Source organism: Lepidochelys kempii, chromosome 15, assembly GCF_965140285.1.
Source record: "Lepidochelys kempii isolate rLepKem1 chromosome 15, rLepKem1.hap1, whole genome shotgun sequence".
NCBI lineage: Eukaryota > Metazoa > Chordata > Testudines > Cheloniidae > Lepidochelys > Lepidochelys kempii.
The window spans coordinates 18,258,310-18,282,528 of record NC_136394.1 but is presented as its reverse complement, the minus strand read 5'-3'; the positions used below and the strand labels follow the sequence as shown (position 1 = coordinate 18,282,528).

Here is a 24,219-nt window from a genome sequence, read left to right as displayed (position 1 = left end):
AGCCTCCCAATAAAGATGGCATAGCCCATTGTACAAAAGCATTCTAGGCTTTATTCCACTATAAAGGCTCTCGTCCAGCTAAGAGCTTGTGAAAATCTTTGCACCTGCTTCAATTAATTGGTTCCATGTAGAAAGGTTGACATCTACTGACAGTTATGGCCTTTCGTTCTGCAAGCCATCAATCAAAGAAGCTACTCAGTATATGTCTACACTGCAGTTAGCTACCGGGGACTGGCCCATGCCAGCTGGTTTGAGCTCAGGCTCTGGAAGTCTCCCACCTTGCAGAGTCCTAGAGTCTGGGCTCTAGCCCAAGCCCGGATGTCTATATCGTGATTACCTTACCCCAAGCCCTGTGAACCTGAGTCAACTGACATGGGCCAGTCCTGAGTGTCTAATTGCAGTGTCAATGCAGGTCTTTAATTGCAGAGTAGGTAGACCATCAGAGGCCCCAAGGGCACTGGAGCACAGTTCCCCTCCATGTGCAATTCCTGAAGGGGAAATCAAGCTGAGAGTTCCTCTTTTTTTGCTCACATGTCTAGAAGGAAAGGAGTACTTGTGGCACCTTAGAGACTAACCAATTTATTTGAGCATGAGCTTTCGTTAGCTACAGCTCACTTCATCAGATGTTTACCGTGGAAACTGCAGCAGACTTTATATACACACAGAAATCATGAAACAATACCTCCTCCCACCCCACTGTCCTGCTGGTAATAGCTTATCTAAAGTGATCAACAGGTGGGCCATTTCCAGCACAAATCCAGGTTTTCTCACCCTCCACCCCCCCACACAAATTCACTCTCCTGCTGGTGCTAGCCCATCCAAAGTGACAACTCTTTACATAATCAAGTCGGGCTATTTCCTGCATAGATCAAGGTTTTCTCACATCCCCCCCACCCCCATACACACACAAACTCACTCTCCTGCTGGTAATAGCTCATCTAAACTGACCATTCTCCAGGTTTAAATCCAAGTTAAACCAGAACATCTGGGGGGGGGGGGTAGGAAAAAACAAGAGGAAACAGGCTACCTTGCATAATGACTTAGCCACTCCCAGTCTCTATTTAAGCCTAAATTAATAGTATCCAATTTGCAAATGAATTCCAATTCAGCAGTTTCTCGCTGGAGTCTGGATTTGAAGTTTTTTTGTTTTAAGATAGCGACCTTCATGTCTGTGATTGCGTGACCAGAGAGATTGAAGTGTTCTCCGACTGGTTTATGAATGTTATAATTCTTGACATCTGATTTGTGTCCATTTATTCTTTTACGTAGAGACTGTCCAGTTTGACCAATGTACATGGCAGAGGGGCATTGCTGGCACATGATGGCATAGATCACATTGGTGGATGTGCAGGTGAACGAGCCTCTGATAGTGTGGCTGATGTTATTAGGCCCTGTGATGGTGTCCCCTGAATAGATATGTGGGCACAATTGGCAACGGGCTTTGTTGCAAGGATAAGTTCCTGGGTTAGTGGTTCTGTTGTGTGGTATGTGGTTGTTGGTGAGTATTTGCTTCAGGTTGCGGGGCTGTCTGTAGGCAAGGACTGGCCTGTCTCCCAAGACTTGTGAGAGTGTTGGGTCATCCTTTAGGATAGGTTGTAGATCCTTAATAATGCGTTGGAGGGGTTTTAGTTGGGGGCTGAAGGTGACGGCTAGTGGCGTTCTGTTATTTTCTTTGTTAGGCCTGTCCTGTAGTAGGTAACTTCTGGGAACTCTTCTGGCTCTATCAATCTGTTTCTTTACTTCTGCAGGTGGGTATTGTAGTTGTAAGAAAGCTTGACAGAGATCTTGTAGGTGTTTGTCTCTGTCTGAGGGGTTGGAGCAAATGCGGTTGTATCGCAGAGCTTGGCTGTAGACGATGGATCGTGTGGTGTGGTCAGGGTGAAAGCTGGAGGCATGCAGGTAGGAATAGCGGTCAGTAGGTTTACGGTATAGGGTGGTGTTTATGTGGCCATTGTTTATTAGCACTGTAGTGTCCAGGAAGTGGATCTCTTGTGTGGACTGGACCAGGCTGAGGTTAGTGGTGGGATGGAAATTGTTGAAATCATGGTGGAATTCCTCAAGGGCTTCTTTTCCATGAGTCCAGATGATGAAGATGTCATCAATATAGCGCAAGTAGAGTAGGGGCTTTAGGGGACGAGAGCTGAGGAAGCGTTGTTCTAAATCAGCCATAAAAATGTTGGCATACTGTGGGGCCATGCGGGTACCCATAGCAGTGCCGCTGATCTGAAGGTATACATTGTCCCCAAATGTGAAATAGTTATGGGTAAGGACAAAGTCACAAAGTTCAGCCACCAGGTTAGCCGTGACATTATCGGGGATAGTGTTCTTGACGGCTTGTAGTCCATCTTTGTGTGGAATGTTGGTGTAGAGGGCTTCTACATCCATAGTAGCCAGGATGGTGTTATCAGGAAGATCACCGATGGATTGAAGTTTCCTCAGGAAGTCAGTGGTGTCTCGAAGGTAGCTGGGAGTGCTGGTAGCGTAGGGCCTGAGGAGGGAGTCTACATAGCCAGACAATCCTGCTGTCAGGGTGCCAATGCCTGAGATGATGGGGCGCCCAGGATTTCCAGGTTTATGGATCTTGGGTAGTAGATAGAATATCCCAGGTCGGGGTTCCAGGGGTGTGTCTGTGCGGATTTGATCTTGTGCTTTTTCAGGAAGTTTCTTGAGCAAATGCTGTAGTTGCTTTTGGTAACTCTCAGTGGGATCATAGGGTAATGGCTTGTAGAAACTCGTGTTGGAGAGCTGCCGAGCAGCCTCTTGTTCATATTCCGACCTATTCATGATGACAACAGCACCTCCTTTGTCAGCCTTTTTGATTATGATGTCAGAGTTGTTTCTGAGGCTGTGGATGGCATTGCGTTCCGCATGGCTGAGGTTATGGGGCAAGTGATGCTGCTTTTCCACAATTTCAGCCCGTGCACGTCGGCGGAAGCACTCTATGTAGAAGTCCAGTCTGCTGTTTCGACCTTCAGGAGGAGTCCATCTAGAATCCCTCTTTCTGTAGTGTTGGCAGGGAGACCTCTGTGGATTAGTATGTTGTTCAGAGGTATTTTGGAAATATTCCTTGAGACGGAGACGTCGAAAATAGGATTCTAGGTCACCACAGAACTGTATCATGTTCGTGGGGGTGGAGGGGCAGAAGGAGAGGCCCCGAGATAGAACAGCTGCTTCTGCTGGGCTGAGAGTATAGTTGGATAGGTTAACAATATTGCTAGGTGGGGTGAGGGAACCATTGCTGTGGCCCCTTGTAGCATGTAGTAGTTTAGAAAGTTTAGTGTCTAGAAGGGAGAGCTAGCCCATGAGTTGCAAAGTCTGTATAGGGCCCATTGAATGTTTGGGGCTGCAAGCCACTGCTTCCATTGCTCATACCTAAGGCCAGCCCGGCAAAGTAGCACAGTGTTAGCATATGGCAATGTGAAGGTCTTGACAGAGGGTTAGGAATAGGCCCGGAACTGGTTGAGAATGAGCTCATAGCAGGATGGTGGTCTGACTTTAGGGATAGGTCCATGGACCTATCAGCTCCACTGGCAAAGACTTCAGAGCCAGCAATCTGCACAAAATGAGGAGCGGCTGACTGTTTCATCTTTTTTGTTTTTTAAACAAAGAAACCAAGGAAACTGAATGTACAAAAACTAGAACTATTGTTAAGGTTGCAACATCTTGTTCTTTTGTAAACAAATGTGGCTAAGTTAACACTGTATACAAACTGTTGGAATTTCCTGATTTTTGTGTGCTTGGTTTTGTGAACTTAACATTGCATCCATACTACTTTTTGTGTTTTATTATTATTATTAGTAGTGGTAGTATCATCATTTGTTATTCTTTGCACTTCTGTAGCACCTTGGATCAGACGATCTCAGGTTACTTTACAAACATTAATTAAGCCTCACAGTTCCCCTCTGTGGTAGGTAAATATTATTCTCTGTTTTACAGACTGGTAAATTAAAGTACAAGATGTAAACTTATTTTTCCGGGGTCACACCAATGAGCCAGGATTAGAATCTAATATTCTGGATCTCAATCCTGTGTTCTAAACCTTAGACAATGCTTCTTCCTTGAATGAATGTAGAGATAAGAACAAATATCCTTGTAAATCACAGTTTACCGCCGTTGACATAATTTTCTCATCACAGTAAGTAAAGATTGACGTGACATTCTAAAAATTAGTTATTCCAAAGGTAGCCTATTGCAGGATCCACAGCAGTGCCATCCAATTAGAAAAAATAGGCTAATCTAACCTGATGCTATTATCATTTTTTTAAAACGAGTCTTAGTTCAATTATAAAATCCTTGTACCATAACGTTGCTTTCTAGGCCATATGTCCTTATTTAGAAAGAAAATGATTGCACCCTTAATTCAAAGGGAATGTTTCCCTCTGAGCCAGAACTCAGTAAAATGTATCAAGAAATTGTGGAAAAGGGCAAGCAAAGAAAATCAAATTGCAGCGTGTGAAACGATTTAAGAAGGGACCTGGGGAATACATAATCTCCAAACTGCCAAGTTAGAGCAAGTATAAAATATACAAACAAGCCTGATATTTTTCCCAGTTGATCTCATTATGCGGTATGCTTGGGATAGATAAATTCAGTTAGAATGCATTAAGGCTGGATTTTCAAGGAAACAAGTCAGAAGTAATATGTTTAGCTGATTCCACCTTGTTTTGATACATGGGCTTTTTCAAGTTTAAAGAAGTGCATTTTTGAAGCCAAGTGGTTTGTTTTGTTTCAAGCATTAAAACAAGAGGCAACTCAGTGACCATTTTTTTCCCTTCTGGAAAATACTTTAATAATTTCATCATACTCTTTAATAATCGGTAGTAGACCGCTGAACAGTATATATCACTGCCACTTATTGTTGCCTGCTTAAAATACACTGAACTAGCTTCAAGTGCAATCCCTTAACACAGTTTCTTCCACAGAGTACTTTTTTCCTAATCTCCAATATATTTTAATTAAATTGTCCATTTATATTTATTAAGCCAGTTTGTTGTCTCCTAATGCAGAAGGTTGCTATTACTGATATAGTTTACCAAAGAGAAGCATTAGCTTAGCTGTGCATTGATATTAAAATGGAAGAGAATGCAAACAAAGAACTTCTCCCAAAAGTTTCCTGAAGGGCTTGTCTACCCAGGGAATTCTCAGGGAAGTTAGTGCAAAATAGCTAGGGTGTAAACTATTCCGCACACATCTGTGTGCTCACCTATTCTGCACTAAAAGGACCTGTTTGTGGTTAAGGTTAATCCACTTCCAAAGTGGATTAATCTAAACCACACAAAAAGCCACTCTTAGTGCATAATAAGAGTGGCAAAAAGCCTGGAATAGCTAGAGCTGAATAGTTATTCCACACTAGCTCCCTGTGTGGACAATGTCAACAAGCCCTTAGATATCATTGTCCTTCGGAGTTTGATAAGTGTGTGTGTGTGTTGGGAAGGGGACAGACCTTGAAATAAGGACTTTCCAATTTCAGTAAGTGTTTGGAAGGAATAGCTTACCAGCTCTGATAGCCTCAGGTTAGACATAATCTCTGGCAGTATGAAACATAACTGCAAGGAATGCTTAGTCTCTGGACTGCCCCTCAAGAAACACTGGAAGTAGATCTCTTGGCAAGCTAGTTTATAAGGCTGTCCATTATATGCCGAATCCATTCACCGGCAGTATGGCATAGATATGTGAACTGTAGAGATAGGTCTGCCCCCAGAATTCCAGATCCAGAAGTTTGGCTCCAAACTTTTCATGTTGGGGTTAATTCAGGAGAAAAGTATCTGCTTTTCTTTGAGCTGCCTCTGCCGACTTAATTTTTGCCGATAAATTGGAAGGAAAATGGAGTTCATCTGAATTTTGTTGGCTATAGTTGATTCGTCCCTTCACACAACACAACTCAAAAGCTGATTTGTCAGAGCTTTTAAAGCAATCAAACTATTCCCTCAGGTTACCTTTGTGGAACACCATGTGGAGCGCCGTCTGTCATTCTTGTTTGGATTTGGAAGCGAGCATGTTCAGTATTGTTTGTTTGTATTATCCTGGCACCAAAGAGCCCCGGACATGGACCACCAGGATCCTACTGTGCTGTGCGAACAGGACCAAAAGACACCCCCTTTTTCTGTCTCCCAGTATATCTAAGTGCTCACAGTCAGTACACAGGATGGGCAGCTGCCATCTCTACCAGGTTCTTGCCCTGTAACAGAGGCAAGAGGATTAATGGATTAATAGATCCATCTGAGCCACCATAGAAGATGAATATTAATTATGTTGTTCCCTCAAGGGCATTGCTTTCTCTACTGCTTCCATGATGCAGCCCCCAAATCAAGCCTCAGTAAAATTAGAGACTGTGTCTACAGAAGCCTTCCTAAAAAAAAAGAAAAAGAAAAAAACACCTTCTCACAAAACCAAAAATGACAAGGAGTTAAAAACCAGACAGCTGTGGCTTTAAGAGAGATAAAAAAGTGTTAGGGAATGGGAAAAAAATCCCACAGCCTGTTGTAGCAGCTGTAGCTTCAGATCGTGTGGAAAATGAAGGCAGATGATTCAATTTGGCCTGTGCCCCGAGTACATTTCCAAATGCTTCTGTGTGCGCGCAAGATAATGAACAAATATATTGAGATGGCACAAGATCAGTCCGAGTTTGCTGCTGTGCAAGCCATGGAGCTCCCAGTAGGAGCGAACTAGCTTTGCTAGGTTAATGGGGGTGAGGGTCGGAAAGCCCAGCACCTTTCAGAACAACTTAAGAAAAGAATTTGTCTCCTTTTGCCCCAGGCTCCCCATGGCACTCAAACGGAGCTTTTGATAAATCGAAGTGTATTTATTAATAACGAGCAGGGGCAACGTGCCTGTGATTTGAAAATAGGGGCACCAAATTAAAATGGGCTTTTCTATGACATCGGAAAAGCGTAAGTAAATGGAGAGTGGAGTGATCTATTATGATTAAAAAGCAGGGTCTGGGAGCTAGCACAGTGATAAAGAAAAAAAGCCCTTTTGTACAGGGAAGACCCCATTCTGTCCACGCACATCTTTCCCTCTCAGGAAAAAGAAGCAAGGGGGGGGGGGCGAAGGCAGGTGCACTAGAGAAAAACAGAACTGGAATATAATGAGAGCTGAAGTTATCGCTGGAATGAGTTATGGTATTCAATCATGCTACATGTTGTCCAATGGCATGAGATTCATAATTCTTGGCTCTGAATGTGGTTTCGGATTGTCCATGAGCACCTGGAGCATGCCGACTGATTGTGGCCTTTCATACCTATCCACACACACCCACACACACACATGCTCTTTCTCTTGCCAAACCAGCCCCTAAGCAGAAATGGCTGTTCGGGATTCCTCATATTCTGAAAGCTGGGCCTTTGGTTGATGGTGAGAATTGCACTGAACTATAGAGATGTCCGGGACCACTAACTGCCAGCTTTGCACCATAATGTGCATGTTCTTTGATGGGTCGTGTGTCAAGGAGAAGGCAGCATTTGTCCATGTTCTGAGTAACATTGGGTTCTAAGCAGTGGTGGAGACAAATTCTGCCTTCAGACAAACCTTCAGTAGTATTCACGCCCTGATTAAGCAAAGCATTAAATGTGTACTTAAGAGTTTTGCTAAATATGGATGGACTTAAACACATTGGTGATTTGGGACCTAGATGAGGGTGAAATTTGACCCTCGGAAGAGGTAAATTTTCAGTATGCTTGGAAGGATTAGATTTGTATTGATTAATGTTGGTAAACATTAGTTTCGCCATACTCACAAAAACAGATGGAAAAATATTTCTATCAATAATGATTGAAACGTACAGGTTGGCAAAGTCAGAAAATGCTTCTTCAGAACTTAATGGAGTTTGATTTTACAATTTTTATTCTTATATTTTGACATGTGGTATTGACAATTTGTGTTATAAAGCTTTTTAGCTTGTTGAATCTCAGCAACTACTGTAATTAAATAACTATCTGACCCGCCCCCATAATTTCTACAACTGTGAAATTTAAATAGATAAAAATAAAAAAATGCTTAGAACCCATAATTTTGTATAACTGTGAACATTTGCAATCAGTAAAAATCTAAAAAAAAAATGCTGAAAAATAAGCGTGGTTATCCATCAAAAGTCTAAAAAAACACAATTTTTGCCAAGTCTAATTATCAAACCTTGTAAGTCTCCCCCTTGTTTGTATTGCTGCTCTGTTTTGGTTTAACTTTCCTAAAGGGACATTGTCAACCTGAATTTTTTTAATTGACTGACCAAAACAAAAGGGAGTGTCCTAAAAGAGCTCTCTTTCAAGATTACGACTTGATGTTTGTTTTCAGTTTTTTTAGTTTTTGTTTCCTGCTCCCCTGATGCTTAGAATGGTGTTTGGGGCAGACCCAAGATCAACACTATCAAATAGACTCAAAGCTGGCCCTGGTACACTGCCGCCTGCTGCTTCTTTACTTTCTCTTTCAGCTTTGTGGCTACTTTTCCTGGAAACACCATATTGCAGGGCCTGGAGGAGGCATGTGCAATCAGCAAAACGGAAAAAAGGGCCATCTAAAGCGCTGTCAAATTCACCAAATCAACAAACTGAAAAAATAGGTTTTTTTCCCCTTTATTCTCTTGTTTCTAATAATTCTATGGCCTTCCTGTAACAGTAGTAAGCACAGTATTTTCAGGTGGAAATGAAATTTTCAAGTTTTCCAGGCATAAGTTATCCTGAACTTCTAGACTCTGGTTTTGTTCACACTTTAAAAATACATAAAGTGGTCAATGTTAGGGTAGTGTCTGTGTAAAACAGTGGCACTGTTGGATGCTCCACTTGGGCAGGGCTTCTCAATCCTTTTCTTTCTGAGCCCCCTCCCCGCCCCCCCAGCAGGCTATAAAAGAACTCCACAGTTCTCCTGTGGCACACCTACTAGTTCTCTGCAGGTTACGGAGTGGCAAGCATTGCAATTGCCTGGGGGCCCCTGCCACAGGGGACCCCCAGGAAGCTAAGTTGCTCAGGCTTCGACTTCAGTCCCAGGTGGCGGGGCTCAGGGCCCCGGGCTTCAGCCCCATGCAGTGGGACTTCAGCTTTCTGCCCTGGGCCCCAGTGAGTCTAACACTGGCCCTGCTTGGCGTCCCCCCTGAAACCTGCTTGTGGCTCCCCAGGGGGCCCTGGACCCCTGGTTGAGAATCATTGCACTAGGGCACAGCAGCTTACTATGGCTGCCCGTCAACTAAGGCTGTGTTTCCACTGGCACTTTCAGCGCTAAAACTTTTGTTGCTCAAACCACACCTCTGAGCGACAAAACTTCTAGCTCTGAAAAGTGCCAGTGTAGACAGCTCTATGCCACCACCCCTCTTTTGGGTGGTGACCGGACAGCAACTGTGAAAAATCAGGGTGGGGGTGGAGGGGTAATAGGAGCCTATATAGGAAAAAGCCCCGAAAATAAAATCAGGACATGGGGTCACCCTATTAGGGGTGGTTTTGTTTTGTTGCTGGGAGAGCTCTCTCCTGGAGATAAAGAGCGACTACACAGTGCATCTTACAGCTGCAGCGCTGTAAAGTGCGCTGTGTAGACATAGCCTAAATTACTTCCTGTGACCAAATGGCACAAGTCTGTGCTACACTGTGGAAAGTCCAGGTTCAAATCCTGCTGAAGACCCATTGTGAAGCAACAAAACAGGGGGAAAGTGTGCATCCTCTGGCTTTGTTACATTTAGGGCTTTTGTGCAAAGATTTCATGGTCTCCTAGGGCTAGGACCATTCAAAGGGATGGAAAAGGGATGTCAGTATGCAAAGTAAGATTCAACTCAAGGATACAGCCAGAGGGAATTTTTATAGCTGAAACAGCAACATCTAGAGAAACTAATTAAAAATCAAGCAGTCAAGCCAGGAGCAACTTCAAGAAACAAGGTTTTGACCAGTTCACTAATCTCCAGATCTGCAAAAAGTGCCCATGAAACTGATGCATCCATTTAGCAGAACTCCTTGTCCTCCTAGTTCAGTCCTGCATGTGGCTCATTAGGGTAATTACTGATGAATTAAAGCAGCTTGGCTCAGCACTCAGGCTGCTGGTGTGTGGGCTCCCCTGCTGGCAGGCAGCAGGTGTAAATGAACAAGATCTGTCAAAAAGGCTGATGACCCTCTTAATTCACAGCAGCAAACGGGGGACAGAGGTAGTACAGCAAGTTTAATAATTGATATTTACTCGGAAAGGTTAATGGCAGCAGTGATGCTTCTAATTTGTTTGCCCGTGCGAGACCTTGTCAGGTCAAATTGTCTCAATTTGTTCCTTTGTGTAGGTGTAGTTTCTTTCCTCCAAAGTTTATTAAAGGGAAACAGGTCAGGTGAGGGAACGGGGGGAGAGGGGGAGGCATACTACTGCTCAAGAAAGATTGGGTTCACTTCGGTAACAGATTGGGTGAGACCTTGAACTTGTGAGGTTTTCTTCTTGTTACGTGTTTCTGGTGAATATTTGAGTTTGAGATTAAGGAATTAGTAACATTGGGAATGGTGGACGCTCTTTTACTGTCTCTTTCTCTCTCTCCCCTCTCCTCTACAACCTACCCTCCTCCTCCCCCCCACTCCCGCCTACCCCTTTGGACATGTCCAGATGTGCTGTAATCTCAACCCGGAACAGCACCCTCTCTGGAGCTAAGCGGTATTATATTCTCCAGACTAGCTCAGTAGTTGGCCTCAGTCTGCGAATAATGCCCTGCACATTCACTGGGAAGAAACCGAGGCGTTTTAACTGCTGCAGTCCCAAGTGTTGGCTGGGGGCTCTGTACGGTATGTACTAGAGAATTTCACTGTTGAGTGTGTGCACTGAAGCACCTCAGTGTTATACTAAAGGGCGCTGTCTCCATGGGCATGGAGTGACAGTGCCCTCAGCGGGTGTTAACGTATGCTGGAACCACCAGGAAATATCTCTGGCCAGTGAATTGCAGATTATGCAATGAAATTGCACCCAGGGAAACAAGGGAATTTTATTGCCATTAAAAGTACCAATTTGTACAAATCAACATTTTAAATAGAAGCAGACTGATATGAATAGAACCTATTAATAAATTAAACACTTCCTTCCACCCGGTATTTCACAAGGAAATTAACAGAATAATTTGTTAGTAGATGATCTCAGGAATGTGGCAGTGAATGACATTTCAGTTCTGTTCTTCCTCCCCCTTTCCTCCCCTCCCCTTTTACAGTCTTTGCAGAATGAAGCGCTGTTATTGCTGTGATTTGAGACGTTATCCCTTTTACTTACTGTCCTGGGTTCAAATGTAGGCAAGACCATAAGTGAAAAGGTGGAAGGATAGTCCAGTGGCTAGGGAACTAATGTAGGATTTAGGAGACCTATGTTCAATTTCCTGCTCTGCCAGACATCCTTAAGAGGCATTTAGGGTCCTAGTGTGATTTTCAAAAGCATCTAGGCATCTAACACACATTGAAATCTAGGCGGTTTAGGTGTCTAGATGCTTTTGAAAATCCTGTTAGGTGTCTAAATACCTTTAAATATCTGGCCCATAAGCCTCTCTGTGACTCAGTTGTTGGTCTGTAAAATGAGGATAAAAGCATTTCCCTATCTCAGAGGGGTAAATACACACATTGTCAGGAAAATTACATTGAAGCTTTTGAGGTGATGGTAGCTTGTCTAGGAATGAGTTGCTCTGTCTCAGTACAGAACTATGACTTCTTTTATTATTACATAATGTTACTGCATACTGGCTGGAGACTCCACAGTAATATCTTACACAATAAATTTGATTCCACATAAACAAGCAGTTTCACTCTATTAGGGAGGGGAGGGGAGCTTTGTTTCTTTTCTTTGAGACCCCTGATGTGCTTCTAAACAAGCAATGGTAGCTCAGTATGGGGATGGGAGCCTTCAACATGTGTGTATTATTAATTCCTCACAGTTAGGAGTATTTTCAATACTGAAGTGGTTCAGGTCTGAACTAAGATGCATTAGTAGTAGATTGTGAGGGAAATTTGCCTATTGTCTTCCTGGTCATAGCTACTTGGCTCAGCCTGTCGCACTTCCATGAGTGCTAAATTCACCTATTCATTGAATGTTAACAAAAAGGGATGCAGAAACAAGCGGGTAAGGCACTCTTTGGAAAAGTCTCATGAACTCAAGAGCATCTTCTCCACATTGCAGTGAAATTATAGGTTTGAACACATTTGAGAAACTGCTTTTGGTGACCTCAGGAACAGGTGATGCAGCAGTGCCTGAAAATCCTCTGTTTGTTTTTCGTTGCTCCCTCTAGATGAAGGTTCCTGCAAGCAGAAGTGGCAGAAATAGCGAAGAAGACAGCATCAGGGAGGCCACAAGCTCTCAGCGGAGCAGCTCGAGGGACCGTCTCAGTGATGTAAGTACCAGAATCAAGCGCCGCTTCATTGCAGCAATTCCCACTGCTGACATGGCTTTTCATAAATCTCGCTGAACAAATGTTGGCATCCAGAGGTCACTGTGTAATAACTTTTTTTTATGTCATGATTGAGTGTTATGGCATAAGTGGTTGAGCTGCCTTGCAAACACTATAATCATGGTGCAAATAATATGATAAGTGAAAGATCAGAGATGGGAAAACAAAATGGAATTGTTATTCCTAAGGGGAAATATGGCTTGAGATTTTTTTAAAGAAAAAAGTTGTGTAAAAAGCTTTTTACAGATGCTTTTGTTTTTAGCTTCTGCACAGAATTATGGTGGAGGCAAAGCTGGCTCACCTATTGTTATGCTTCCTGCCTCTGAGAGATGAGGAGCATTTTTTGAGTGGTGGTGGAGAGCTGCCTTTCTCTTAGGAAACTCAACTCTACTTTGAGTGAAATGTTATGATAAAACAAAAGTAAATGGTGCCTTCGTGTGTAAACACACAAATGGGCTTTTGAGTCACCAAGAAATCAATGGCAGTGCTGGGATAATTTTATGTGAAGGCTTTTTGTGTTAGCAATTAGCATTTCGCCTTCATTAAAACATGATTTTTTACTAATTAGGACCTTTCCCGTTAGGAGAGATTTAAATGAAGAACAATAATCAAACGCTGGCACAAGCATGTCTGAAATATTAAATTTAACATTTCAATGGCAAGCCACAGAAATCCCAGAGCGAGCGGTTTTCATGTTGAGTTCTATTAATGTAAAATATGCTTCATAACTAAAACCTGTCACAGAAAACGGCTCACACCAGCCAAATTCAATTGGACAGTTAATTTAGCTTTAAAATTGAAAACACTACCTCTGCTTCAGGATGCAAAAGGAAGGAGGGGGGAAAAAGCCTTTGATAAGTGTAATGTATTTGCCATTAAGTCTTTCAGAGCCTATTCTACAGGAGAAGAAGGTGGGGGCGGGGGGAGGAAGAGGGGAAAAATGGCTCCCACAAATGTGTTTAAAAGCTGAAAGTATTTATTAAAAATGTCAGCAGAAAAGTGCTTCTGGCAGATTAAAGCGGGATTCGGCTTGACAGCTCTGACAGGGAAATGTGAGGGGGGAAAATTCTCTCTACATGTTTTGAGTGTGAATGGGGTGCTGTAAACAGCCTACATAGTGGGAGGAAAGAAAAAAAAATCACTGTTTCTGTGATTTGCTTCTAGAATAAAGAATCTGCACACACTGGAGAAGAAAAAGGGGGAAAAAATCCCTTAGGGGAAAATAATCGTGTCTGTGTGTGTTTATGTGTTTTTGACTGTGTGTTTGGACAGTAATAGTCTTTCTTTTTTTTTATAATTCTCAACCTCTAGTCACTCTTGACAAGTATGTGATCTGAGGCAGCTGGTAACACTGATGCTGCTTAATACAGCTGGGGGAAAGAAAAAAAAAAAAAGATTCAGACCTACCAATTGATTTCAGTAGTTTAGGTCAAAGTATTTAGATGGCAACTGGTTAGCCAGTCTCACAGGTTCTTGGAGGAGCCTGTAACGTTGTAGGTGGGGAGAGAGCTATTTTCTCTCCACACCCACCACCGGAGAGACGAGTTATATGGGCCCATGGTGCCGAAGCTCCAGCAATATTCAGGGTCTGGGGGCCTGGCTCCACCAATGTTCGGGGCCAGGTTTCTCCCCCGGCCCTGCCTGCCGCCCCCGCATGCCTCCCCCGAGCATCCCTGCCTGTGCCCTGGGTGGCTGCACCTTGCAGTTCCATGCTGCGCTCACCTCTCTGCCAGCTCCCAGCATCAACTGCCGCCGCAGGGTCCTAGCCCCCCCAACCACTAGTACCAGGGCAGGCTGAGCCTGACCCTGCCCTTCCGCCTCAGATGGATGGACCCTTCCCTTTTCCAGCAGGACCCTCCACCAGCACAGGGGGCCCCCCACCTGCAGTCACTGCTCCTGCCCCATGCTGGGCAAGGGGCATCCCCATCCCCCACCCCCAGTGAGGCTACAGTGAGGGGCAGCAGCAGGGGAAGAGGTGCCGGCAGACCTCCCCCCCCCCATGCACCCACCACAGGGGAGGCAAGGGGGCTTCCTGGACTTGAGAGGGGTCCTAGGAGCATGTGCAGTGACAGTGGTGCGAGGTGAGCGTGCTGCCGGGGATGGGAGGGCTGGGGGGAGTCCTCCTTTCTGGCCCCAGCTGGGGGCACCCTGCCAAACTCCTCATCCCTGACCCTGCCCCACCTCAGAGCCCGCACCCCCAGCCAGAGCCTTCACACACACTCCCGCACCCAACCCTCTGCCCCAGCCCACAGTGTTACAGCATGAGAGCCTAAAGAACTTGAGCTTCATCGAATGTCTAACTCTGTAGGCTCCTCACAGGGACTTATTCATCCAAGGAAATTCAGTGCGAGTCGGGTGTTCAACTCTTCCAGGCTCCTTGGAGACTTCCAGGCTGGTGCCTGTGGGCAGGAGCATACAGTAGAACCTCGCTTAATTTGCTCTAATGACCCAGCGACCCCTTACAAAGGATGCAATTTTTCCAGTTAGTGACTAATGAAATTGTTTGAAGAGCGAGGTTTATGAATCACAAAATGCCCTTAGTTTGTTATTTCATGATTGCAGTTGAGTTTTAATTTACTTTTCACAACAATTCATCACAAGGTAGTAAATGCTATTTAGTGGCAGTTACAAAGTAAGCCTTCAAAGGCTGCACTGTTGCAATCTGCTGGTACACTCTTGCAGAGAAGTGGGGAAGAAGACCCAAGATTTTTTGTGTGCATGCTATGAGGAGTGTGGATTACAACAGGATTCTACTGTCCATCCTATATAGTTCTATAGGTGCATCTCCTGGTGTATCGTTCAAACGGATGGTGTGCAATTGAACTGACTTGACCCCTTATGTGTGGCACTCAGAGGATTAAACCCCCATTGTGCACTAAAGATGTAAAGGGAAAGGGGTTTTATTTTCTTCCCCTTTAGGGGCCGCTGGAGGGATTACAAATTGAGAGTCTGAAATGCAATTGTCCTAGTGCTGTTACTTTTTCTTGCCGACATATCATGCTGCCTCAGGCATCTGGCCCATTGCTTGCTCAGTCCAACTAGCTGTCCTGCTGTTCCTCAGTGTGTTTGGGCTCAAAACAGTCTTGTGATGCCTGCTTTGTAATGTCTTCATCTCCCACCTCCATCCCTATTAACTTGTGGCAACAACCAGAGTAAATGAAGCAGGTGCTAGCGGATTTGGCTGCTATACTGTGGCACAGCAGGTGTGCAGAGGAATGTGTGCATTAAAGTTACTGCTCTGGGAGCACTGTAGGGCCATCACGCAAATTCCTTGGTTGCTCCTCTCTCACTTCAGTGCAGTTCTGCATTTAGGAGGTGCTATTAGGAGCAACTTAGTTTCTTTGTATGAATTGTTTCCTGAGATGACTTATTTAATGGGGTGCCACTAAGTTGTGTTTTATTTACATTAATGCATGTCTTTAGTCTCTGATGGACCATGAAGGAAAGAGGTGGCCTGATCTGTCATGAAATAATTACACCCTAAAGGAAACTGAAGTCAAATGATTGAATGAGTGTCTCTCTCTCTCTCTCTCACACACACTCACACACACACACACACACACACACCCGTGCACACCCCCTTTCTCTCACTCACACTCACTCTGCTTTGGCACAGTGAAATTTCCATGTGGAAAGAGCCCTAAAGCTTTATAGTACAACAATAATACTCTGTGTTGTACAGTGCATCTTTCCAGATGTTCCTGGGAGCTCCGTTTATTATAGATCATTGAGGGGAAAATGTATATTTTGGTCTAGTGAACTGATCTCTGACTGCAAAGATTTGATTTGTTGGGACTGGTTTCTCATCGATATGATAAGCCTGTTATGGGAAAACGAAGTTTTAACCAATGTTTGCATGACAAATAATTCTTATTTAAAGGGGTGGGGAAGGATGAGAATTTATACTTGTTTGTACTTGCAATGGTCAATGGTAAATTCCCTTTTAATGTATTACAAAGCAAAGGTCTCTGCAACACATGTTCTTGGTGTCCTGTCAGGTTCCTTTTAAACCAACACAGAGTCAACAGCTTTTTTCCAAAACAGGATTTTTTCCTATCTTTCATAGTAAGGTAATTGAAAGTTACCAAAGAACTAAGAGACAGATAAGCCCATTGCTGCTTGTTATGTTGACCCAAGTAAAGCTGGGAGGTTTGGGTTTTGCTCCCCCCACCTCCCCGCATTCTGTAATTGTCCTAATCTTTTCTGATGTCCCAAACAGTGTAAAAAATCCACACAGACCTTTGTATAATGGCTTTAAAAAAGGTTTTATCTTTTTCTTGACCCATCAGCTTAAGAACTGCTTGCATTTTAATGGATTTTCTCCCTCGCTAAATTGAATGGATCGTCCCTCATTATCATTTAAATAGAACCCTCACTCCCTGTGAACATGGAACATTTGAATGTGGTAGTGGAGCTGAGATGATTTGAAATATTTGCAAGGTGGGGAGAGGGAGAGGAGGAGGCAGCAGAGGACAGAATTGCTGAATGTAATTGTCATGGATTCTCAATTTTGTTGCCACAAGATGGGAAAATAGACTAATAATTGTCTTCCAACCCTGGTAGAATAGTTGCCCTAGTTAGCTGAAGCTAACACTCTAATTGTCATGGGGGCACCTAGATGAATGAGGATGTATGCAGGGCACAGCAAGGGCTAAATTGAGTGATATACTAAGGCAAAGAGCAAATTGGCAATTATTGGCCCAGCTGAAAAGGTTGGCAGGTGTGCTGCTTTCTCATGAGCCCTTAGGGGGAAATTGGAAATATAAAATATCGACCATAAATACTAGCTGATTAGGAAATATGTTGCAAGAGGTGCTGGCCACTTTAGAAACAAAACTCTCTTTTGCAGGAGATTGACTTTAGGCTGTGCACAAAAATACAAGCCCCTCTAGTAAGTCATTTTGGGCTTTTTCTCTCTTTTCTCCCAGCTGCCCGCTTTGAAAATGTTTTTACAATGTAACAAGCAAACAGAAATCCCTGTGTTAGAAAATGCTGAGTCCTTCCCTCCCCCCCCCCCACAAAGGTTTTTGGATTCGTGTTGAACATATTGCATAGTCTAGATGTGAAATCCTTTCTCCAGTAGAGGAGTACAATAAAGCCCTAGTGATTTTCCAACCGACATGTATTGCTCTTCTTTGTGTTCCATCAGGCTTGCTGGTTTTCTCCCCTTCGTGTTCCTGCACTATGTACTACTCTGCCCACTGCTGGGGCAAATGGATGAGAGCCGCTGCAGGTGTAATAGCAAGTGCAATACTGTATGCCAAGCCAACGACCTAATGGGTATGCTTAGGGCATAAGTCCCTTCCCAGGACAAGGATCAAACATCAGAAGCAAAAAAGGTCTCCACCCTTATTTGTCCACTTCCCAAAACCATCCCATAGTTTGACACATGTCACTTCACAGTCTTAGCTCGGGATAGAAGAGGGGGTTTGGAAGAGAAATAGCAAAGGGTGCTTACAGGTGAGGAATAAGGTGCATTGATAGTGCTCTTTGGGGCTCAGCAGTGGAATAGCAAAGGTGGTGTAGCCTGGGAGGATGGTGCATTGGAGGAGCTCCATTGGAAGCCTAGGCTTCCAGTATTTAGACTGTAAGCTCTTTGGAGCAGATGTTCTCCCTTATTTCACATTTATACAGCGGCTGACAAAATGGGGTCCTAATCCTGAATGAGGCTGCTGGATGCTGTTGTAATACAAATAAATAGTGCTAGTTGAAATTTAATAGTGAGAGGAATTGCAAATTAACTTGGAGGTGCATTCAAGTGCTGTTGTGGGGCTGAGGAATGGCTAGTAGAGGACAGGGCAAGTCAGGAATTGGATGCATTAACAAAGCTTATGTGGGACAGAAATAACAGAAGGTATCGTCAGCTGGCAGAGATGTGTATGGAAATTTGCATAGCATCTGAAATTTTTTTTAGTATCTTCATGTTTTCTTGATTGACTACTGATCTGACCCTGGAGGGAGAGGGACAGTGCTGAAATGGATGTACTCACACATGCATACCAGCCAAGGCCTGCCTGTGGATAATGGTCACGAGAAAAACAATTTAGAAGCCCCACACAATGACTGTACACTGAGCAGAGACTCACTAACAGAGCTATGGGCAGGAGTGTAGTAAAGAAGGAGCAAGAGTTAACGGGGTGAAAGCAAGGTCATGAAAAGGAAAGAGGATTTAGCTGAGTTGGGCGGGAATAGAAGAGGGATGGTCTTTTATTGCAGGGAGAAGTGTGACCTTACAAGGTGAGCCCAAGCCTGGGAATCGAGAACATCCGAAGCATAGTCTCCGATCTTCCACTGACTCCCTGCGTGGCCTGGGCCAAGTCATCTTGGGCCTGACTTTCAGAAGGGCTTAACATCAGGGTGTGTCTACATTGTAAAGGAAAACTCGTGGTGCCAAGTCTGATGCCAGGTCAACTGACTCAGGCCAGTGAGGCTTGGGCTAAAAATAGCAGTGTAGACGTTCCCACTCAGGCTGGAGCCTGGGCTCTGAGACCCTCCCAGCTCATCCGATTTCAGAATCCAGGCTTCAGCCCAAGGGGGAACATCTACACTGTACTTTTAGCCCCAGAAGCCCAAATCAGTGGACCTGGGCTCTGAGACTTGGTGCCATGGGTTTTTCTTTGCGGTGTAGTCATACCGTATAGTTCCAGTTGAACTCAGTGAAAACTGCTGGGTGCTCAGGCCCTAAATTTCTCAGCTGAAGTTTCCCCATGTGTGAAATGGAGAAACACATTTTACTGACTGGCTTTGCAGGGTGATATGAGGATGAATTATACTGATTTGTATAGAGCTCTTTGAGAAATGCTAGATAAGAGTGGAGTGGTGTTGGTTGGGAGGTGGGTACTTTATACTGGTAACCCCAAAAGTTCCATGACTCAGGCCTCCATAAATGATTTTTAACCCAAAATAGTAAATTTGGGGTTATTTAATTTTATTTTTGGTTTTTGACCCTTGAGGATGCACTTGAGTCACATTTTCAAGCGCTTCTCTTCAAGTATGAGGACTAGAAACTTACTTCTTTTAAAACAAATGTAAGTTTAGATTCTTTTATAATGAGTTGTTTCTAGGAGCTGGGGCTCTAAACAAAACCTCAAACATTGCAAGACTTGCACTAAAATTGCGAGAGTTGGTGACACTTGTTACCTGTAGTGAGGTTTGTAGCAACCTGTGTGGGATATGGAGGGGGGAGCCCAGGTTGCAGAAGGGCAGAGTTTTGTAGGATGCACCAAAAATCCAGTCTGTTTGCACATGGCTTGAATGCCAGTTGCAGTTGTAGCATCTCTGAATAGTTCTCTCAACAAAAACTAGGTTAGTTTTAGAAACAGTCATCTCATGTTATTACCCAGAATGCAGTGTATGAAATAAGGTTCACACATCACCAGGGATCCTAGTTTTCCATGATAAAAAAAGCAAAATTCTCTGATTTAAAAAAAACAAATCCGCATTTTTCTGTGATTAAAATGAAACGCTGAACTTTAGTTTCCCTAGCCACAATGTACATATAAGTGTCAGTGGAGCACAATGATATATTATAAGTTGAGAGGCAGAGCCCCGCCACCCAGAGCTGACAGCAGAGCCTTGCCTATTCTCCTGATTATCCGAATTTTTGATTATCCGATCCGGCCCTGGTCCCAATTAGTTTGGAAAACCCAAGGTTTCACTGTATCTGTGTTTATTTTTTTCACAAAATGTAAAAACTAAAGATTCTCTGTAAAAACGCAAATTCTGTGTTTTTCTGTGGCAAACGGATTTCTAGGATCTATCTGACCATCACTAGTCATCAGTTCTCTTTTCTTGTTGTTTCTGTGGATGCTAGTGCTGGGATTGTAATGCCCTCTTTCGTAGGAGGCTCTTTTTTTCCTAAAGCCAATTACAGATGTTTAGAATTTACATAATTTTATATCCATTAAGAAATCCTTCTAGTTTTTAACTGTTGCAAACATTGAAACCTCTTTGTTTATATGAGCATATAAAATAGGAAAATTAAGGAGAGAAGATGAGTCAAGTTTTGCTTAACATCCAGAAATCACATTGTGTTGTGGTTATCCAGGCAGGTCCTGGTTTCTAATCTGAATGAATACTTGACGCACTGTCTGACATTTGGCAAGTCAATTGACCTCATTGCGTTAGCACATGTGACTAATTGCATAAAGATGCTCCTGGTTAAACTATAGGCTTATTCCCAGCCTCTGTTGTCCCATCCCTCCCGTCCAAAGAGTGAGGTCTGGATTTATAAAGCCCATCCTGGGAAATAGAAATACTAGATCCCACCAGTATTTAAAGGCTGAAGTTGAACTAACACGATGGTGATGAGAGTGTTATAAATCCCTGGAGGACAGATGGAGAATTTTACCTCATTGTATCTCAACTCATCCTGCTTCTAAAACTGGATAAATGGCATGGTGATTTTCTAGGAGTTCTAGGATTTGGGTGACGCGCAGTGTCACAACCTCCAAGTCTCTCTTGTGTATCTGGGCCTTAGCCTTTCTGTGCCTGAGTTCCCCATCTCTAGAATGGGAATAAGAGCACTTCCATTCCTCATTGAAGTGTTCTGAGGATAAGTACATTAAAGATTGTGAGCTGCTCAGATACTATAAAAAGAAAAGGAGTACTTGTGGCACCTTAGAGACTAATCAATTTATTTGAGCATGAGCTTTCGTGAGCTACAGCTCACTTCATCGGATGCGTACCGTGGAAACTGCAGCAGACTTTATATACACACAGAGAATATGAAACAATACCTCCTCCGACCCCACTGTCCTGCTGGTAATAGCTTATCTAAAGTGATCATCAGGTTGGGCCATTTCCAGCACAAATCCAGGTTTTCTCACCCTCCACCCCCCCACACAAATTCACTCTCCTGCTGGTGATAGCCTATCCAAAGTGACAACTCTATACTATAGTGATGGGGACTATGCAAATTTCATAATAAAAAGGATAGATAAAAGCTTAATACCAAATCGTTACTATCCCCAATTTGTAATCTATGTCATGACTCTATTACCCAAACTATCAAAGGGGATATCTCTTTTGCTTAATCAAAATACAGTGGTATGAAGACACTTGTATTGATACAGTGAGAGTGATTCTTAATAGAAGCTCTTAAAATCCAGCTAAAGATCTTTGGCACAACCATAGTTTTGTCATGATTCTCCCCGACCCCCCACCCCAAATTACAAGCAATGCAGTGTTTGTCAGGAATAAAAGAAGAACTTTTGAAAACAAAATTAGTGTGACAGGATGGCTCAAGGGTGTTGGTAAGGGGATAATAAAGCCTTTCAAATGTAATGGGTACATCTACACTACAAAAAACACATGGCAGCAAATCTGAGTGTGGATCAACTGACTCCGGCTCATGGGCTCGGGGTGTATGTGCGATAGGGCTAACAATTGCAGTGTGGATGTTCGGGCCTGGGCTGGAGCTCTGAAGTCTGTTGAGGACGGGGTGGGTCTCAGAGCTCAGGCTCCAGCTTGAGTGGGAAAATCTATGTTGCTATTTTTAACCATGTAGCGAGAGCCTTCCTAGGACTCACTGCAGTGGAGGTTTGTTTTTCAGTGTAATCGTACCCAAAGTCAATGGTTCAACTCCATTCAAGGTTGGAAAATCACTGGAAGGCATTTGACGCCCCCTGTGACCTACACAGAATGAATTATTACTTGCATCTCTGTTCCTTATGGACAGGTGCCCATATCAAAGTGTCATCCAATCACAATTAATGCTAATTGGCACCCTTGTTGGCAGACAGGCATAGGATTAATTGGGCATGAATTACCCTCTGCTTCTTAGATGTCACCCCTCTAGAACAGAGTAGACCCAGATTAGTGGGCAATATGAAGAAGTTTGCACTGCTAGTTGTTTCACAAATGACTTGTTATTTTTACTGTTTGTTTACTACTTTGCATTTCTCAGAGCTTGCCCAATGAAATTGACACCAAAAAATCATCTCTCTCTCATTTTCAGGCAGCACAGTGATGCAGCATTATGTTATTTGGGTAGCAAACCAGGGGAAATGCTTATTTGGTAAAAACAAAACTAAAACAAGGTAAAATGATTTGCTTTGATTCAAGTGGGAGAGGCCTGTATTCTTGATACTGGTGCTGCCAGGTTCTGTTTCTGCTGATAGTCACGTCTCTGTGTATGCAGTGATGATCCATTACATAAGGGTTGAGTAAAGGCTTCCGGACTGGGGTCTGTCGGTGCATTTAAATGGATTATTCTGAAGTAAAATCAAAAGGATCTCATTTTAGGAATGCCAATAAAATGCATGGATGTTACTCTGATACTCGTATGGCACTTTTCGTTCAGGGCTTCTAGAGGTTCTGAATGCAGCAGTTGGATATAGATTGTTTTTAAAGAACTTTGAGTGTTGCCGGTTCTCCCAGAAAACAACAAAAGTCGGGCCTATATCAGGGGATGTCCATGCAAACTGCTCTGCAAGCAGGGGTCTTGGACTCACATGAGTCTAAATATGTGAGATGTTGGAAGGGATGTTAAGAATTAGATCCAAATTATTACCAATGACTAGCTTTACATATGCAGTGGAAAGGCTATAAGAGAAAAATATCCTTTTCCTGGTCCAGGAAATGTTAATATTAAATTTGGGGGAAGAGGGAGTATCTTTGTAACAGTGAGCTTTTTAGCTGTGAAAAATGTCAATGAAGTGGCATTCGATCGTCATCATTCCAGGTACAGCATATTATGCACTGATTGCTGCTTTTGTCCTTTTAAAACAAAGGATGCTCTGAGCTGCACTTAAAATCCCATAAGGTAATGAAACCTCCTGTTCTTCCGTTTTGCTAAACTCCTTGTCGGTGTCTGTATTTAAACTGAAAGGTCAAGAGAGTTAATACAGACCCCCCCTCCCCCACCTCCCTACGGAGCAAATATGGTGCCTCCTTCTCAGTTCTTTGTATGCCTTATTTTTTATGTTTGATATGTTGACTGTATGGGCAAGCGATCAAATTGGCAGAACAGGTAATGTAATTTATCTGCTGAATATCTTTATGCAAATAGGGCGATGTTATTAACATTATGATGAGCTCCCTTGTTTTTAGCTTACTAGTATTTGGGGGTTGTTGGTGTTTTTTTGTTGGTAGCAGCTCAGAAATCCCATAAATGCTATTGTCCTTCATTTCATCACACAGTAGCTTTATTTCCAACCACTTTACATTAAAAGACTTATTTATAACCCGGAACCCTTAGTAATGTTTAGAGGCAGAGGTCAGATCTGTGTGTAACATGCGAGAGGCTAAAGCCTAAACATTGTAAGCAATTTAATTTATGTTGCTGCTGTCAGAGAGCTCCCAGTCAAAGCTTCACTGTTCGTATGCAGCTTGGAAGCCTAGGATCTGGGGATATCTGAGTGGTGTGGCTTCTGTTAGTAAGCAGGTGGCGTGATAATACAGAATAGTTGTTAAATTACAGGGGGAAAGGGGGATTACCGCTGATTACAATTTTGCAGTCACCTAGCATTAAAAATGCAGGGTGTTGGTGCTTTGTAACATTCTGGTAATGTGGTCAATAATTCCTGTCATAGCTGCAGTGTGACAAGGAAGTCCTCAAGGTAAACCTTCAACAAGCTGAACTTGGGACAAAATGGATGGGTTTTCTCTCATGCTTTTCTACTCCACATCTCAGCTATATCAAGGCATCTGGGACCATTAGATTACCTTGGAAATGGGCAACTAAGACTCCTGGATTCTATCTTGAGCTCTGCCACTAACCGCTCTGTCATGCTGGGCAGTTCTCTTAACCTTTGTATAACTGGGTTTACCCTGCATGTAAAAGGGGGTTAATAAAACATAGCTATCTTGTAAAGCATCCTCAGACCATGCCAATTGCTGGGGGACTGGCT

The 24,219-nt window shown here is 43.4% G+C and overlaps 1 protein-coding gene across 11 annotated transcripts in view; it reads left to right on the top strand.

The window, feature by feature from the left end:
* Positions 1–24,219, top strand: part of FBRSL1 (fibrosin like 1) — a 763,476-nt gene that overhangs the window by 360,179 nt on the left and 379,078 nt on the right. For all 11 annotated transcript variants that reach the window (XM_073313631.2, XM_073313632.2, XM_073313638.2 and 8 more), the window contains exon 3: positions 12,209–12,310. In XM_073313631.2, the coding sequence (XP_073169732.1) occupies positions 12,209–12,310 (102 nt within the window). The remainder of the gene's footprint in view (positions 1–12,208; positions 12,311–24,219) is intronic.